Source organism: Prionailurus bengalensis, chromosome A1 (genome assembly GCF_016509475.1).
Source record: "Prionailurus bengalensis isolate Pbe53 chromosome A1, Fcat_Pben_1.1_paternal_pri, whole genome shotgun sequence".
Classification (NCBI taxonomy): domain Eukaryota; kingdom Metazoa; phylum Chordata; class Mammalia; order Carnivora; family Felidae; genus Prionailurus; species Prionailurus bengalensis.
In genome coordinates this window covers 210873044-210891126 of record NC_057343.1, presented here as the reverse complement: position 1 = coordinate 210891126, position 18083 = coordinate 210873044, and the positions used below count along the sequence as shown (strand labels likewise).

General features: G+C 33.4%; 1 protein-coding gene across 1 annotated transcript in view; it reads left to right on the top strand.

The window, feature by feature from the left end:
- Positions 1-18083, top strand: part of NIPBL (NIPBL cohesin loading factor) — a 201482-nt gene that overhangs the window by 142952 nt on the left and 40447 nt on the right. The window contains 14 exon segments of the mRNA XM_043599796.1: positions 1397-1548; positions 2108-2188; positions 2642-2742; positions 4052-4190; positions 5994-6076; positions 6673-6805; positions 7552-7695; positions 10005-10094; positions 11561-11775; positions 11880-11982; positions 12605-12703; positions 12808-12954; positions 15979-16113; positions 17395-17493. Of these exon segments, the coding sequence (XP_043455731.1) occupies positions 1397-1548; positions 2108-2188; positions 2642-2742; positions 4052-4190; positions 5994-6076; positions 6673-6805; positions 7552-7695; positions 10005-10094; positions 11561-11775; positions 11880-11982; positions 12605-12703; positions 12808-12954; positions 15979-16113; positions 17395-17493 (1721 nt within the window).

The following is an 18083-nucleotide window of genomic DNA, read 5'->3' as shown; positions in this document are numbered from 1 at the left end:
CTTTTTATATTGAAAGCTGTTGAGTAGAATGTCAAATTATTCTATAATTTTATTATGTTGGATGGGTCAGAATGCAAGAACTTAAAATGGCCAAAAATTATTACATCCCATAAATTATAATAAATACTGGCTTTAATTTACCTAGAGTATAGAACTTTTAGTTAATCTAGTACCGTTTAAGTGTAATTTCTTTAGCAAATATTTACATATATTAGAAGTAATTTCTACTGGTTAGGGAAAAATCCCAGATAATATGAGCTTTTGGTTCTATTTATCCCTTCCCCCTAATTTTATGCAGAATATAGGTTACCCACAAAATGAATTGATTCAAGATGTATATTCTTTGTCTTATTTATAACCTTTATAAATGAACAGTGAAATAGTTAACGTATATATATTTAAAAAGACAGGAGGGCACCTGGGTGGCTCAGTTGGTTAAGCGTCCAGCTTCGGCTCAGGGCATGATCTCATGATTCACGGGTTCCAGCCCTGTGTTGGGCTCTGTTCTGACGGCTCAGAGCCTGGAGCCTATTTCCAATTCTGTGTCTCCCTCTGTCTCTGCCCTCTCCTGTTCACGCTATCTCTTTCTCTCAAAAATAAATGTTAAAAAAAAAATTTTTTTTTTAATAAAAAGAGGGGGATATACTAGGTGTTCATGAATAATCTATAATTACTTATTGTTTAATAATTGCAAGTTAATGGAAAGGGAAATAGAATCTTACCATTCTGCACCAATGAGAAAAAATAGAAAGGTAAGTATTTTATACGAATTTTGGTAGCCACTGAAATGTGCCATAGATTATCTGTTACAAGAATGATTACTTACAGGGCGCATGGATGGCTCAGTCAGTTAAGCATCGGACTCTTGGTTTTGGCTTAGGTCATGATCTCACCATTCGTGAGATCAAGTCCTGCATTGGGCTCATGCTGATAGTGCAGAGCCTGCTTGGAATATTCTGTCTCTCTGTCTCTCTCTCTCGAAATAAACTTACAAAAAAAAGAACGACTACTATCTAAATATCCCTAGAGAATAAATTTCTTTTTTTTTAAATATTTGTTTATTTCTGAGAGAGAGGGAGCAAGGAGGGGAGGGTCAGAGAGAGAGGGAGAGATAGAATCCCAAGCTGCATTGACAGCGTAGACCTCCACATGGGGCTCAATCTTGCAAACTGAGATAATGACCTGAGTCGGATGCTTAGCCAACTGGGCCACCCAGAGGCCCCGAGAATATTTCTGTTTTAATAAATACCAGCTTTATTTGCCATGTTGTATATTTATGTATCACCCCCTCCCCCTAGAAAAGTGTTCCCTTAATTCATAAAACAGTTTTATTACTGTTTATTAAAAATTATTAAAAGTTGATAAATTACTTGTTTTGGATTTTTTTTCATTTTAGGAGGCTTGTTAAGTTCAAAAGCAAAACGGGCTAAATGTTCTACCCACAAGCAGAGAGTAATAGTAATGCTTTATAATAAAGTTTGTGACATTGTTAGCAGCTTATCAGAATTGCTAGAGATACAACTTCTCACAGACACAACAATTCTTCAGGTAAGTGTTTTTTGAAGCATTTTGTTACATTTCTAGACCAAACGACTTAAGAATACAGGGTCTGAGTTCAGTATAACCTTGCTTACTCAGTAATAATGGCATCACTATGTTGATTTTTTCCATTCAGAGTATATCTAAAGTGAAGAAATACAAGTCTGGGGAAGTTTTAAAAAGAAACATTTAGGGCACAGGATAGGTGAATGTAGAATTTAAATTCTAGAATTTAGTTTAGAGATAAATGATCATTTCCTTTGAAATATGCCAGGATATTTTCATCCAGAGTAGCAAAATGTTTTGTTTCTTTATATTCTTGTGACATTTATCAACCCAACATGGGGAGATCAGAGGAATGGCCACTATAAAGGAAGGTATGTGCTGATGTGTTTGAGGGTGAAAGGAGCAGAAACAGAACTAGGTAGATACTGATGATTAATGAGCATAAAGAAAATGCTGTCTCAGTTTTTTCTGGTAAGTTTATGAATGTTTTGAAATTTAGTTAATGTAGACTGTTTCTGAAATTAACTAGAGATGTATACTGATTACTTTTTTGTGTGTACAGGTATCATCAATGGGAATAACACCATTTTTTGTGGAAAATGTCAGTGAACTACAATTGTGTGCCATTAAGTTAGTCACTGCAGTAAGTATAATCAATTCATACTTTTTGTTATCCCCCCCCCAGAAAAATATATCCAAACTTGCCAACATTAATGGAGATTCAAGTTTTCCATAGGTTTATTTCAACATAAGGACTGTTTTTGTGTGCCTTATATTTTAAACACTTCTAAACTTTTAAAAATACTTCAGTTAATAATTCCTGAATATCTACAATTAAATCAAAATTATTTAAAATCACTTAAATCTTGTCTTTCATCTCTAAGGTAGCATACTCCTATAAATGAAACTAGTATATTCTAACTTCTACAAGAATGTTATTATAATTAATGATGGAAAAGTTGTACAGATTAAGTCATTGTCATTGAAGATGTTGAAAACATTTTTATTTTAAATGGCAGATATTTTTTGTCACGTGATATAGTATTTCTGTTTTCAAATAATTATAATAATTTGAAATCTTATAATTACTAAACAGGTATTCTCAAGATATGAAAAACATAGGCAGTTAATTTTGGAAGAAATTTTTACTTCACTTGCAAGATTACCAACCAGCAAGAGGAGTTTGAGGAACTTCAGGTAACTAATTATAGCAAAGACCAAGTACAATGAAGAATTGCATTATATTATAATCTTTATATATTTATTCCTCATCATCCCTGATTTTTATTTTAGTGATCAGATAAAAGCGAGGCAATTCAGTCAGAGCAGCATGAGGAATAACTCAGATATGTGCAAAAACAGTGCACATTTAGGGGACTTAAAGAAGTTCCTTCATCCTCAAGTGTAAAAATCTATGATGAGGTTTTTCAGTCTTGGTGCTGTGGACATTTTGGATAGATAATACTTTGTTGTACAAGACTGTTGTTGTATACATTGTAAAATGCTTAGCAGCATCCCTGACTTATACCTTCTAGGTGACAAGAGAACCACTGCCTCCCCTTCTAATTGGCACAACCAAAATTTTCTCCAGACACTGGCAGATGTCCCCTGAGGGTCAAAATCATCCTTGGTTAAGCCATAATAGAAAATAGGGCTTGAAAAAGTCAAAGGCAGTTCAAGTGTTTTATAGGCCATACTAAGGAACTTAGATTTAATCCTTTATGTAGTAGGAAGTCATGGAGACTAAAGGCTCTTAATTCAGTAAGCACAGAGTAACTGAGAAATGTTATACACTGCTGTGGTCAACATGATTTTCTTTGTTGTCATAGGGTATCATTATCATAACTATCATTATAATATTCCTGACTGATTAAGTGTATTAACCTGGCATATAGGATTTTGTTTAGATTGCTTTGAAGGCTATCTTACATAAAATAATTATTTTTACCTTAATTTTTTAGCGTCATTGTGTATAGTCTATTAAACCTAAAGAAAAACTATCAGCATATAAGAGAAGTCTTACACCTTTACCGTATCTTTAGAATTGAAGATTTAGAATTTGATTTTTTACATTCGGTGCCACTGGCCTCGTACCCTAGGATAGATGATCAAGAGCTGACTGTGTAGCAAATTTTAATAAGAAAATGAGTACCAGAATGCATGGGCATTTGGAAATCTTGAAGACTTTCCTCATTTTAAAAATCATTTTGAGAAATGTTTGATACGATCCATTTATAAATTTTTATCTGCAGTGCATATAAAGTATAGAAATTTGTATTAAATATTGTATTTTTCCTTTGACCACTTTAATTAAGTATGTATAGGCATTGAATTGGTATTTTTTCTAATTTATTAAAAACAGATATAAGGACACTATTGTAAGCACTAAAGATAATGTCTAGAAATTTTGGTAAAGCGTCCTGAATTTTCAGATGATAACATGACGAGTCAAGTTGAACTTCTCTTCGTTCTTTGTATGATTTAAATATTTTCTTCTTCATTAAAGGTTAAATAGTAGTGATATGGATGGAGAGCCTATGTATATTCAGATGGTTACAGCACTGGTTTTGCAACTAATTCAGTGTGTTGTACATTTACCATCATCAGAGAAGGACTCTAATTCAGAAGAGGACTCAAATAAAAAAGTAAGGAATCTTTTATAACTCCATACTTTTATAGGAAGCAGCACCTAAATTCTCTACGATTCTTGTAAAACTGAAGTTCTTAATTAGGACTTTTAAGACTGGTCTTTAGGATCCTTATATAGAGCACAGGATTAGTTTTTAGGAAACCTGAGTTCTGGTACTGACGATTTTATCTAGTAGTCACAAAACATATAGATCATTTTAATATGAGTTTGTTTGCTCAGTTGTAAATTGGGTATGATAATACCTAACAAGCCTTTTGTATCACCTTGTAAGTTGAAGTGAGATAGTGGATGTGTAAGTGATTATTATAACTGTCTATACTAATGCATACATATAATTGTAATAATATGTAGTAAAATGTAATTAATTTTCATGCAGAAGTAATGAACACTCTCACTGTTGAGTAAATTATAGCTAAGATTTGCTTTTGGTTTTATGGCTTTTACCTATCAATGCTTATAATTTTTCCAGGTTCTTATAGTATTACAAAAAATTCAAAAGAAACAGGAATGATTCTGTTTCTATATTCTGTTATTTTCAGAATTTTGTGTATGTATATAATAGTATATATATATATATATATATATATATATATATATATATATATATAATTAAGTAAATGAATACGTGAAAAATGCAGATCAAGAAAGTTGAGGTCACTGTCCCAATCTGATTTTTCTCTCCCGTCTTTCCTTCCTTATCTTTGGTAACAGGTATCATGAGAATGTTTAGCTCCTTCCATATATTTATTTATTTATCTGCATAAATTTAATGTAGAATTTTTTTATTTTACAGAAGTGATATAGCTAATTTTTTCAGTCAACATTGTTATTAATACATAAAACTAATACCAGATTCCTTTTACTTAAACATATATAACTGTATCACAACTTAAAAGTTTCTCTAGGTATACTTAGAAGTAGAATATTAAATAGTGTACATGCATTTTTAACTTGTCAGTTTGCTCAACAAAGTGGTATTTTAGCTTTCTTTCTGTTAGATTTTATTTATTCTGGTCAGTCTGAAATGATACCATATTTTATTTTGTATATTCCTGGTAACTAGTGAGCTTTTTATGTATTTATTCACCATTGGATTTCTGAAACTTTGAACAGACTGTTTATATCCCGTTCTTTAAATTTCTAATAAAGGGATTGAATTTTCTTTTGCATTATATTTCACCATTTCATAAACTTTGAGCTTGGATTGTCTTTTTCTAAATTCTTTTTGTATTTTCAGTCAGTTTCTGCTCACCTAGATCATAAGAAATTATTGATACCGCATTTGCTTAACCACATTTGTTAGTCTTGCATATTTTAATAAATTAAAATGAAGTCAATATTTTTATTTAGTTTTTATAAGGTATTTAAATGTGTTTACTAAGGGTGCCTGGGTGGTTCAGTCGATTGAGTGACCGACTTCCGCTCAGGTCACAGTCACGCAATTTGTGGGTTCAAGCCCCACATTGGGCTCTGTGCTGACAGCTCAGAGCCTGAAGCCTGCTTCAGATTCTGTGTCTCCCTCTCTCTCGCTACCCCTCCCCTGTCTCTTTCTCTCTCAAAAATAAATAAAATTAAAAAATTTTTAAGAAAAAAAAATTTTTTATTTAAAAAAATTTTAAGAAAATGTGTTTGCTAATTGTAGCTTATTTCTTTGTATATAAAAGAATAGTCTAAGCTTCTTAGTGTTTAAATGTATCACCCCTATTCAGTAGTAACATGGCAATAGCAACTGATCTAACCTTTTTTTTTTTTTTTGGTTATTTTTTATACCTGTATAAATTCATTTTTCTCAATCTAGGTTGACCAAGATGTTGTCATTACCAACTCTTACGAAACAGCCATGAGAACAGCCCAAAACTTCCTTTCCATCTTCCTTAAAAAGTGAGCAAAATTAACATAATCTGATTTTTATTTCCCCAGGATAGAAAATAGTTCCTTTATTGTATATAAATGGTTAATCCAGTTTCCTGCCGTAACCTGAACCTTGAATGTGTCACCTTGGCCCTTGAATTCCTGATGTTTAAAATGAGGCAGTTGATATATTAAAAATCCTAAATCTTGTGAGCTAGCTTATATGTTTGACTCCACAAGTTAAAGTACCAGATTGAAATTCTATAATTTTTCTTCAGTAAATTTGGGGGCATTCTAATTGATAGGAAAGTTTGTGGAGAGAGGTTTACTTGGCCTTCATAGGAATTTGTGGTAATCTCAGAAAAAGAGTAGTCATTTTAAAAAATGTGGTGTACTTGCCGGAAAGTTAATGTTTATAATAGTCAATAAATGAATTACCTATAATAGAGGGAAGAATGAAATTTGAGAAATAGATTCATTTTAAGCCATGTTATTTATATTTAATGTACTCTCTTATACCTTATTATTAGATATGGGGAAGAGAAAGCTTAGTTAACAAAATTTCAATCATATTGATGGACAAGTCACCTAAATTCACAGCCTTTTCCTTATTTGTCTTTGAACAGATGTGGTAGTAAGCAAGGTGAAGAAGATTACAGACCACTATTTGAAAATTTTGTTCAAGACCTTCTTTCAACAGTCAATAAGCCTGAATGGCCAGCTGCTGAACTACTCCTTAGTTTGTTAGGGAGACTGTTGGTAAGAGTATAGCATTTAAAGATTATTAGATTACTAGAAGACAACATAATGAGGATGTACTCTGATTCACAGATGATGAATTCTTTAAAAATGTGTAAGGAAATATGACCATTGCATCTTTATTTTTGCATGTGCATAACTGTACACAATACTGTCAATATTTGGTAGAAAACTTTGAAATCTTGTGACTTTTGGTGCTTTCATTTCATTACAGAAGATAACAGTACTTTAAAAACTTTGGGGTGGGGTTGGAAGTATATTGTTAGTTAAAAGCATCTCAATACTCAATCATAAATTATTATAGTTAATTCATTTCAAAGCATGAAACTGATTAATGTGAATTCTTTTTTATCATTAAGAATATCTAAAAACATGACACTTTTCTAGTTCTCACGTAATACAATAGGAAAATGCAAAGAAATATTATGATTTCTCTTTTTATTTTTAAACTATATTTAGACTTCTGCAATACAAATCGTTACAAAGCTTTTGGGACCCTTACATTCTGTGAACTGGAAAACATACAAATAAACAGTTGAGCCTACATTTTTAACAAACATGACTGTGTTCTTAGGTTTAATCTGTACTTTTTTTTAATGAAAATGTTCAGAAAGCAACCACTTCATGGGACAATATCACAAGAAAAAATACTTAAATTTCAAATAATACAACATAGATTTGGAATTTGTATGATAAATTGCTATTAAAAATGTCATAAATTGATTAAAGATTATTTTGATGTTTAGGTTCATCAATTCAGTAACAAGTCAACAGAGATGGCTTTAAGAGTGGCATCTCTTGATTACCTTGGAACTGTTGCTGCACGATTAAGGAAAGATGCCGTTACAAGCAAAATGGATCAAGGGTCAATAGAACGAATTTTAAAACAGGTATTGAGATCAAGGATTAAAATTATGGGGATAAATATTAGTTAAGTACTTTCTTTAGGTATTCTTATATTAGTGTTACATTTCATTTTATAAATTCAAAATAAGATCATGCATTTCCAAAAGTGGACTTTTCAAAAACCCCACAGAGAAAGTTAATACCTTAGAGTGAATTATAGTGTCTAACAGGAAGTTTTAAGTGATTTATATAAATCATTAGTCTAATTTCTTTGTGTGAACTGCTTTTATGAATGTATGATGCTGTTTTCTATATTATTTAACTAAGTTTTATTTAAGTCTTTAATTTACTAAGATGTTGATTTAGCACTCCCAAATTGTTTTCTACCTTTGAAATTTGTGTATCATTTTATACTGGGGAAGGGTGAGGAGGAAGACTTCTTTTCATTTTACTATATTAGATAGTTTTCATGTTTGGCAAAAAAATTATTGTTGCTTCACTTATTTTTTTAAATGTGAACGAGGTGGTAATAATGCTAAAAGTTACTTAAGAAAATTGGTAAATGATCTCTAATCCTACCATACACAACTGTTTTCATTTTCTTTATACTTTTTTTTTAACATTCATAATCATATTCATGCTGGCCATTAGAAATGCCTCTAATATTTTTTATTATACTTTGTATTTTGAAATAATTTTAAACTTACAGAAAAGTTATAGGAATAACACAGAGTTCCCACAAACCTTTCACCCAAATTCCTTACTTGTCAACAATTTATAACATTGCTTTATCTTTATGTAACATTTCTTTTTCAAAATATACATGCTTGCATATCTGTTTGTCATTTTTTTTTTTTAACTATTTGAGCACACTTAATGCCTCCCAATACCCTTGAATTTCAAAGTATGATTCCCTAGACAAGAGGTACTAATATTAACATCACCTAAGGACTTGCTGGAAATATAAATTCTCAGGACTCATCTACTAAATCAGAAATTCTAGGGGTGGGGCCCAGCACTGTTTTTTGATAGACCCTCCAGGTGATTCTAATGAATGCTGAAGTTTGAAAAACACTGTTTAGTGTATATTTTCCACAAACAAGAACTCTTGCTTAAATATCCACAATACAGTTCTCAAAAGCAAGAAATTACCATTAATGTAATACTACCATTTAATATAACACTGCCATTCCCATTCTATTTCCTAGATTATAATTTATTGCTATCATTATTTTAATGTTCCATTTATCCTAGAATTAACCTGTGAGAGCCCCTTTTAGCTGACTTTTGTGTCTTTTTGATATGTTACCATCTTTGAGAACTTTACTTTGTGGCTTGTGAAACAAGATGTTTCAGGAGCTCTCTTACTTTCATTGCCTCAGCCCTGGAATCTGCCGTTTCACCAAATATTACTGTTCTTTTTATTGGAGAATGGTAATTTAGAAACCAAGATGTAGGTGCCAGGTACCTTTCAGTATTTCTTAGAGTGAACCTGCAACTTATTTGTTACATATGACCATGTAGATTGTACACTGTAAAACTTGAGGGGAAGGGTCATTTGCAAGTATTCTTACGGTTCTTGACATACATCCACATTGCTCTTGGAAGTTTACAGTGTTCTAGTTTACAGTGCTATGATGAATTTCTCCATGGACCATTTCATCACACTCTGAGAACAAAGGTTATTAAAATCTTTGTTTTCTACTTAGAGATATTCTAAACCATATTGGCATTTCATGTGGTAAAGCTAGAGTATAAAGCTATAGACATGAATGCCAGCTCAGTTCATTTCTGGCTGTGTCTTGTTCTTGACAGGAACTAAAGATTCTATTCCTAGATCAAGTGAACAGCTCACCTGCTACTGTATATTTAATATCCTACATGAAATAAAGTACTATTTTTATATTACAAATAGAAGTATTTCTCTTCTAGAATGTTTTAAAATATCCCAAAGAAATCTATAACACATAGTAAAACAGATAACAGTTTCCATTTTTAAATTAAAAGTTTGGAATTGCCTCTTTTTTTCCAAACAGAAAACCAATGTGTAGGACCTTCCTGTCTCTGAATACTTAACACATTATTCTGTTAATTTTTATGTCAGCTACCTATGCACCTCTTTCAAAGCAAGATGACATGTAATTCATAAAAATAAGGGCCAGTCTCAGCTATGAGTATAAATTTTTTTTGTGAAGTAGCATTCTTCTGTTTTTTTTTCCTTTTAGTTGCTATGCTTAACATTTTGATTTTTTATCATTTATCAGTTTTTTCCCTAGATTTGTATTTACAACTAGATGAATTATTAAAATACACTAGTGATGTAATTTTTGTTCTTCCTTGGTTTATTTTGTAGGTTTCAGGAGGAGAAGATGAAATACAACAACTACAGAAAGCATTGCTTGATTACTTGGATGAAAACACGGAGACTGATCCTTCACTAGTGGTAGGACTCTTTTCTCCCTTTTTTGGAGATAACACATCAAATTCAAATTGGGTCTGAAAGAAAATTGGGAAGTGTCATGAAGAGGAAGGTTGTTTGGAATCCTGATCTTTTATTTAAGACAAAGGGATACTTGATGATGTAAATTAAAGAGAATGGTTATGGATTGATTTGTCTTACGGAATTTTGGTACAGATATGTATTATGTAAAAATGGTGTGAGAGGGGAAATAGTTAGAAATCTTTCCATAAGTTATCTTTGAGACTGAGGTAGGTCATTGCTCCTCACAATGGACATGGCCCAGGTGGTGCTTGAGATGATTTATGAGCATATAAAAAGAAGCTATTAGAATTTTATGTGTATATTTCTTTTTAAATATAATCCTTAGTTCTGTTTTTATGTATATTGTGCATCCAAATTATTAGTATAATAGGCTCATATATAAGATTTATAAACCATATTAGAAAACACTGTGCATGTATTAGGGCACTTTGTTTTGTTTTTTTAATGTTTATTTATTTTTGAAGGGGAGAGAGACAGAGTATGAGCAGGAGAGGGGCAGAAGAGAGGGAGACACAGAATCTGAAGCAGGCTCCAGGCTCCGAGGTGTCAGCACAGAGCCCAATGTAGGGCTCATACTCACGAGTTGTAAGATCATGACCTGAGCCGAAGTTAGATATGCTCAACTGACTGAGCCACCCAGGCACCCCAGGGCACTTTGTTTTAAGTTTATTTATTTTGAGAAAGAGAGAAAGAGAGAGAGTGTGGGGGAGGGGCAGAGAGAGGGAGCAAGAGAATCCCAAGCAGGCTCTGCACTGCCAGTGCAGAGCCCAGTATTGGACTTGATCCCACAAACTGCAAGATCATGACCTGAGCCAAAATCAAGACAGACGCTAAACTGAGTGAGCCACCCAGGCGCCCCAGTGTACTTTTTAATTTTTTAATTTTTATTTTTTACTGATGGGATATGTAGGATAAAGAGGTTGGAGGTAACTAAGCTATTTAGTCAACTACTGCACGTTTTTAGTCTACATTGAAAGGAACAAATAATAGATGTGCCTTCATGTTAAAATGTTTCAGTAATAATTGGCTACGTATTTCTTGAAGAAGTAAGGTGGTTTTTGAAAGTAAATGGACTCTTGTACCTTTGGCATCTTATCCTATTCTAAACTTTTCCAGTTGACATATCATCTGTCTAATTTTAGTGACCTATGTGCGATGCTTTTTTCTTTGTTAACTAATTGATGCTTGTCTTAAGTGTTAAGACAAAGCAAAATAATAAGTTTTGTATCATTCAGATATTCAAACCTTTTGGCTTTCTTAAAACTTGTTTTTGTCTGCTACAAGTTGCTTTAAAGTACACCTGTATATTTATTCCTGATAGTGAGCACTTTATCAGTGGGTTGGAAATTTCATTTAAAAATTCTCTTAATTTTATCAAGCTCAGATCTTACCTATTTTCTTTTTAGTTTTCTCGTAAATTCTATATAGCCCAGTGGTTCCGTGACACAACTCTGGAAACAGAAAAAGCAATGAAATCACAAAAAGATGAAGAATCATCTGAAGGAACACATCATGCAAAGGAAGTTGAGACAACTGGTCAAATCATGCATCGAGCTGAAAACCGGAAAAAGTTTCTTAGAAGCATTATCAAAACCACACCTTCTCAGTTCAGCACATTAAAGTAAGATCCAGAGAGAAAGCATCTTTACTTTTTCAGTTATCTCTTTGATATCTATCTACTTGGCAAAAAACTTAAAAAAATAATTTAATGACTTTTTGTTGTAGGATGAATTCTGATACTGTGGACTATGATGATGCTTGTTTGATTGTTCGATACTTGGCCTCTATGAGGCCGTTTGCCCAGAGCTTTGATATTTATTTGACACAGGTAAACTAAACCAGAATTCCTTGTACAATGATACTGATTTTTCTGATTATGGATATTTGTGGAATAGCGTATGATGTCTATTCACTGTTGAGAACAGATATTTTAAAAGATCATGAGAGTAGCATTTGTTTCTGTGTTCCATATTTGTTAAGATATCTTTTTTTACATGCCTTTTACATACTGATTCACGTTTTACAGATAAATGGATATATGTATAAATATACATATATGGCATAGGTAGACTGGTTGATGTTATAAAAATAAATTACTCAATTACCAAATTATTACTTAAATAATACTAAATATTCTGAATTAGGTACTCATAGCAAGGTTTTAGTGGGGCTACACGTCCTTGCACATGAGCATAGCAATGAAAAAACAGGTTTAATTGAGAATGCCAGGATAAAGAAAAGGCCTTAAAGTATAGAATGCCTCAGTTACTATACTGACCTGTAAGTTAAAACTTTGGATCAGTAAGATAACATAACATCTTCTACCCATATAAATATTAAAGGGAGGTAAATCCAATATTTATTTTCATTTCTTTTGCATGTTTTCATGTATATTTTGTTAAATGTTGTATGTTCTAAAATTTGTGAAAATACCGATGTTTGCTCGGCAGATCCTTCGAGTTCTTGGTGAAAACGCAATTGCCGTTCGAACAAAAGCCATGAAGTGTTTATCTGAGGTTGTTGCTGTAGACCCCAGTATTCTAGCAAGGGTAAAGAAGAGCACAAATGATTCTTCTCATTTGACTATTGCATTCAAGTTAAGATATTAGCTCTACTTAGTAGTATAAATTATATTTTCTTTATTTTCCTTTAGCTTGATATGCAGCGAGGAGTTCATGGACGATTAATGGATAACTCCACTAGTGTTCGAGAAGCAGCAGTAGAATTATTAGGTCGATTTGTTCTTTGTCGACCTCAGCTTGCTGAGCAGTATTATGATATGCTGATTGAAAGAATTTTGGTATGTTGTTTGGTCATTTTTATTATGATTCATAAATATAATTTTGCCTTTCTTGTATCACATTTTTTTAATAAGCTAGAAAAGTAAGTGTCAATTACTTATTTATATTGCCTAATCTGTATACTATAGCATCTTTCTAGAGGAGGACATATTCCCCACCTCACTCCTCACCCCCAAAAACCTGTCCATGTTTATTTTACACACACACACCCTAAAGATAGTTTAAACCAGAATGAAAATTAAAAGCTAAGGTTGTAACTCTATAGTGCTGATTCAGTGGGTTGGAAGGCAAGGGAAAGCCTACAGGTAGGTACTCTTGGTGCCAAGAATCAAATCTAGAAAGTGGTAGCTGGACAGCAGAACATTGGGCAGATTATAATCTCCAGTCTCCCAGATTTAGAAAGTAGGAAAAATGTTCTCCATTCCTACCCTACCTTGAGCTAAGCTAAGGATCCTAACAATTGGACAGAGTACCAGCAGGGGAAGGGGACACAAATTTCAAGCCCAGCTCAGCCATAGGCCCAAACAAAGAACTGAGGAAGGACAAGTTTCTTTTTTTTCTTTTCTTTTTTTTTTTTTAATTTTTTTTTTCAACGTTTTTATTTATTTTTGGGACAGAGAGAGACAGAGCATGAACGGGGGAGGGGCAGAGAGAGAGGGAGACACAGAATTGGAAACAGGCTCCAGGCTCCGAGCCATCAGCCCAGAGCCTGACGCGGGGCTCGAACTCACGGACCGCGAGATCGTGACCTGGCTGAAGTCGGACGCTTAACCGACTGCACCACCCAGGCGCCCCTCTTTTTTTTTTTTTAATGTTAATTCATTTATTGAGAGCGAGACAAGAGCACAAGTTGGGGAGGGGCAGAGAGAGAGGGAGACACAGAATCTGAGGCAGGCTCCAGGCTCTATGCTGACACGGGGCTTGAACCCATGAACTGTGAGATAATGACCTGAGCCAAAGTTGGACACTTAACCAGCTGAGCCACCCAGGTGCCCCAAAGGACATATTTCAAGAGGAGGACTGCTCGATACTATAAAACAAGTCGTTGTTTAAAATTAGGACTCCTTTTTTTCAGTTAACTCCTCCATTTTAATGATGCAAGTTTACAATGAGTAAATGATAGGAACTACAATGGCATAAATATTTTGGACAGGAACCTAGAATAAATTTATATGAATGTATATAAATAGGAACAATTATTTTGTTGACAGCTAAGTGCAGAATTTTGGTATCTGACAATATGTTTGGATCCTTTGTGTGTTATCCGCATGTTTCTTTAAAGCTGAATTATGACAAGATTTAGATACCTGCATTATAAACCAGAAAGCCATTTGAGTCTTAAGAACAAACTAAAGAAATACTATTCTAAGATAATCCTTTCTTGTATGTCATGGAATTCTCTGATCCTGAAGCCTTTCCCTGGAAAATAAAAGGAAACAGGAAACACTGATGTTACAAAATATCTGTGGAATCTCCACATCACCCACTGCAAGCATACTGACTTCTGTAACTCAAAAGAAATGCATTAGGCACAAGATTAGGTATTCCCACAGTGACAAGAGTTTATCACCTTTAGTCTAGTGTCAGAATATTATATGACTAAGAGTTAAAGATAATTGCAGCTTCAACTAGCATAAAATCTTGATTGAAACAAAGAATTTAAGGAAAGAGTGCAATAAACTTTTTCGTGTTAGTGCTTCTTTTCAAGAATGAAAGGCAAAATCAATAGGATTCTCAAATTTGGAGGATCCATAGGATTCTTCAAATTTAATGAAATCCGATAGCATCTACCTAAGCGATATATCCTAAAATATTTTAGTGATTGTCAGACTATGTAATGGAAATAAATATGCACATTAAGTGTCCAATGCTTTTTATTTCTAAAACGCTTTAATTATTGAAAATTTGTGAAGAGTGTTAGTGCAATGAACCCTCATGTATCTAACACCGTATCTATATTTTTTGCTAAATTAGTTTAAATTAAATCACAAACATTTTGCTACTTCCTCCATGTATACTTCAGCCTGCCTCTCCAAAAGTGTGGGTACTGTTCTTATAAACAAAAACTGTTAATCTCACCCAACCAAATTAATACTCCCTAAATATCCTGTAATAACCAGTTGATACTCGATTCTCCAGTTGTCCCAAAAACTGCAGGGGGAGTTTCTAGTTTACTTTTTTTCTTTTTTTCTTTTTTTTTGAACAGAATCCAGTCAAAGATCATACTTTGCATTTGGTGATCAAGTTTTAAAATTTAGAGTACTCTCTTTTATAGACTTCCCCCATTACATTGACTAATTTAAAAAGACCAGGTCAGGGGTGCCTGGGTGGCTTAGTCGGTTAAGCCTCTGGCTCTCGATTTCAGCTCGAGTCATGATCTCGTGGTTTGTGGGATCGAGCCCCTTATTGAGATTTGTGCTGACAGCATGGAGCTTGTTTGGGTTCCCCTCTCTCCCTCTGTCTCTGCCCCTTCACCCCCCTCCCCCCCACACATGCTCCTTTCTCTCTCTCAAAACTTTGAAAAAGAAAAAAAAAAAAAAAAGACCAGGTCAGTCTTGTTATTTCCTCATGGCTTTGTTTAATTTGTTTTTTTGTTCGTTTCTTTCTTTTATTTTTTATGAACTGTAACATAGCGACAGTGGTTTGATTAGATTTAGATTTAACATATTTGTTAAAAATACTTCATATGCTGTTTAAGTGCCAGGCACTATTCTAAATGCTTTTAATTTGTTATCCCATTTAATTTTGACAAGTTTATATTCTAGTGTCATGTTCAGTGTTATTCAGTATTTTTTCATGTATTGGATATCATATTATAAAAGTAAAGCAATACAGTAATCCATGTTTGTAGTAACATTAATAAGAAAGAATATAAAGAGGAAATATATAGACCATCTTTATCACGTTAATAAGTATTCAGTGTACTGCTTGTTGGTATTTATTTCCTGATTTCATTTTATCACATTTCTTACACCTGAGCATATTGAGCTTTCTGATATTTAAAAATACTTTTCTGTTCTTAGGATACTGGTATCAGTGTCAGGAAAAGGGTAATAAAGATTCTAAGAGACATCTGTATTGAACAACCAACGTTTCCAAAAATTACAGAAATGTGTGTAAAAATGATTCGCAGAGTCAATGATGAAGAGGGCATTAAGGTAAGATGAAATGATGACTGTTTTAAAGTTCATTTTTCATTAACGTTTTAAATAATTTAAATGTTTATTATAGCTAAATTTTGTAAAATGTGTAACTATGAAAAACCTTTACAAGGAAATCAACATTTTTAGATTATCAATTCAAAAATGACATACTTCCATACATTTTTATTTCTAAATCTTGTATTAATAAAATCTGATCTTTCTCAACCAGGTCAATTATATTTAATGCCATTGTAGTGATTACATTATATGCAGCAAGTTTATTATCAAAGTTATTTTATTTTTTAAATGGTATGTACTTGGTTTTCTAAGTTAAATACTTTGTTGAAAATATAAACCTCGTGAATTTATACGTATATGATGAATTCGTGAATTTATACGTATATGATGGTCCCATTATTTTTTTTTGTTTGTTTTGTTTTTTTTAACAGCTTCCCCCCCCTCAAAAAAAAGTAAGAAAAATGTTTTTTAGTTTGATCAAAACATTTGTGGGGCACCTGGGTGTCTCTGTCATTAAGTGTCCAACTTTGGCTCAGATCATGATCTCACAGTTTGTGAGTTCAAGCCCCGCGTTGGGGTCTATGCTGACAGTGCGAAGCCTGGAGCGCACTTCAGGTTCTGTGTCTCCCTCTCTCTCTGTGCCTCCCCTGCTCACGCTCAGTCTCTCTCTTTCTCTCAAAAATAGAATAAATATTAAAAAAAAAACAAACAACCCCGTTGTGTACTATGCAGGTATCACCTATTTAAAATTTTTACCAATTGAAAAAGATTATAATTTTGAAAAATTAATTGATGATTGTTTTCAAAGATTGAGGAATTTGTGCCAAAAATTTCTGGTAGTTTGTGCTTTGATTCGTTATTTGTAGCTTTGTTTTTGGCTTTTTTTTTTTTTTTTTTCTTCATGAACAGAGATCATGCTCTACCAATAGAGCCAGCCAGGTGCCCCACCTTTGTTTTGGATTTTATTTTTTATTTTTTATTTAAAAAAAAATTTTTTTTTAACGTTTATTTATTTTTGAGACAAAGAGAGAGCATGAACGGGGGAGGGGCAGAGAGAGAGGGAGACTCAGAAGCAGGCTCCAGGCTCTGAGCCATCAGCCCAGAGCCTGACGCGGGGCTCGAACTCACAGACTGAGAGATTGTGACCTGAGCTGAAGTCGGACGCTCAACCGACTGAACCACCCAGGCGCCCCTGTTTTGGATTTTAATGAGAATTTGGGATTGAGAATTTTGCCATGTTTGTTGTAGTTGTGTAGTTTGAAATTTTCTTTTTTCTAGAAATTAGTAAATGAAACATTCCAAAAACTCTGGTTTACTCCAACTCCACACAATGACAAAGAAGCAATGACGAGGAAAATTTTAAACATCACTGATGTGGTAAGGACTCGAACAAGGGTGTGGTCCCTGTGGGTACAAACCTAGTTGAGGCCTCCCTCTCTTACACAGAGAGAGACAATGATGAGATACTTGTTAATCTTGACATTTAATACTACAGTTGACCCTTCAACTGCACAGGTCCACTTATACATGGATTTTTTTTCAATAAGTACAGTATAGTACTGTAAATGTACTTTCTTTTACGATTTTTAAATAACATTTTCTTTTCTCCAGTTTACTGTAAAAATACAGTCTGTAATTCATATAATATATGTGTTAATCAACTTTATGTTATTGGTAAGTTTTCTGGTCATCAGTAGGTTATTAAAAGTTAAGTTTTTGGGGAATCAGAGTTATGTGCAGATTTTCAACTGTGCAGGGGGTCAGCATCCCTAACCCCTGCATTGTTCAAGGGTCAGTTGTACTTCCCTTACATTCTGGAGATACTCAAGGGATGCAAGGAAGATGAGATTGGTGTTTCTGCATAGCCCTCCTTATTAGCATTTGTTGACTTAAGCGCTGATACTGAAATTCTCCACATTCCTCCAGTGATTGAAAACTGACAGGGGAAGGAGAAGTAGATGAATAGG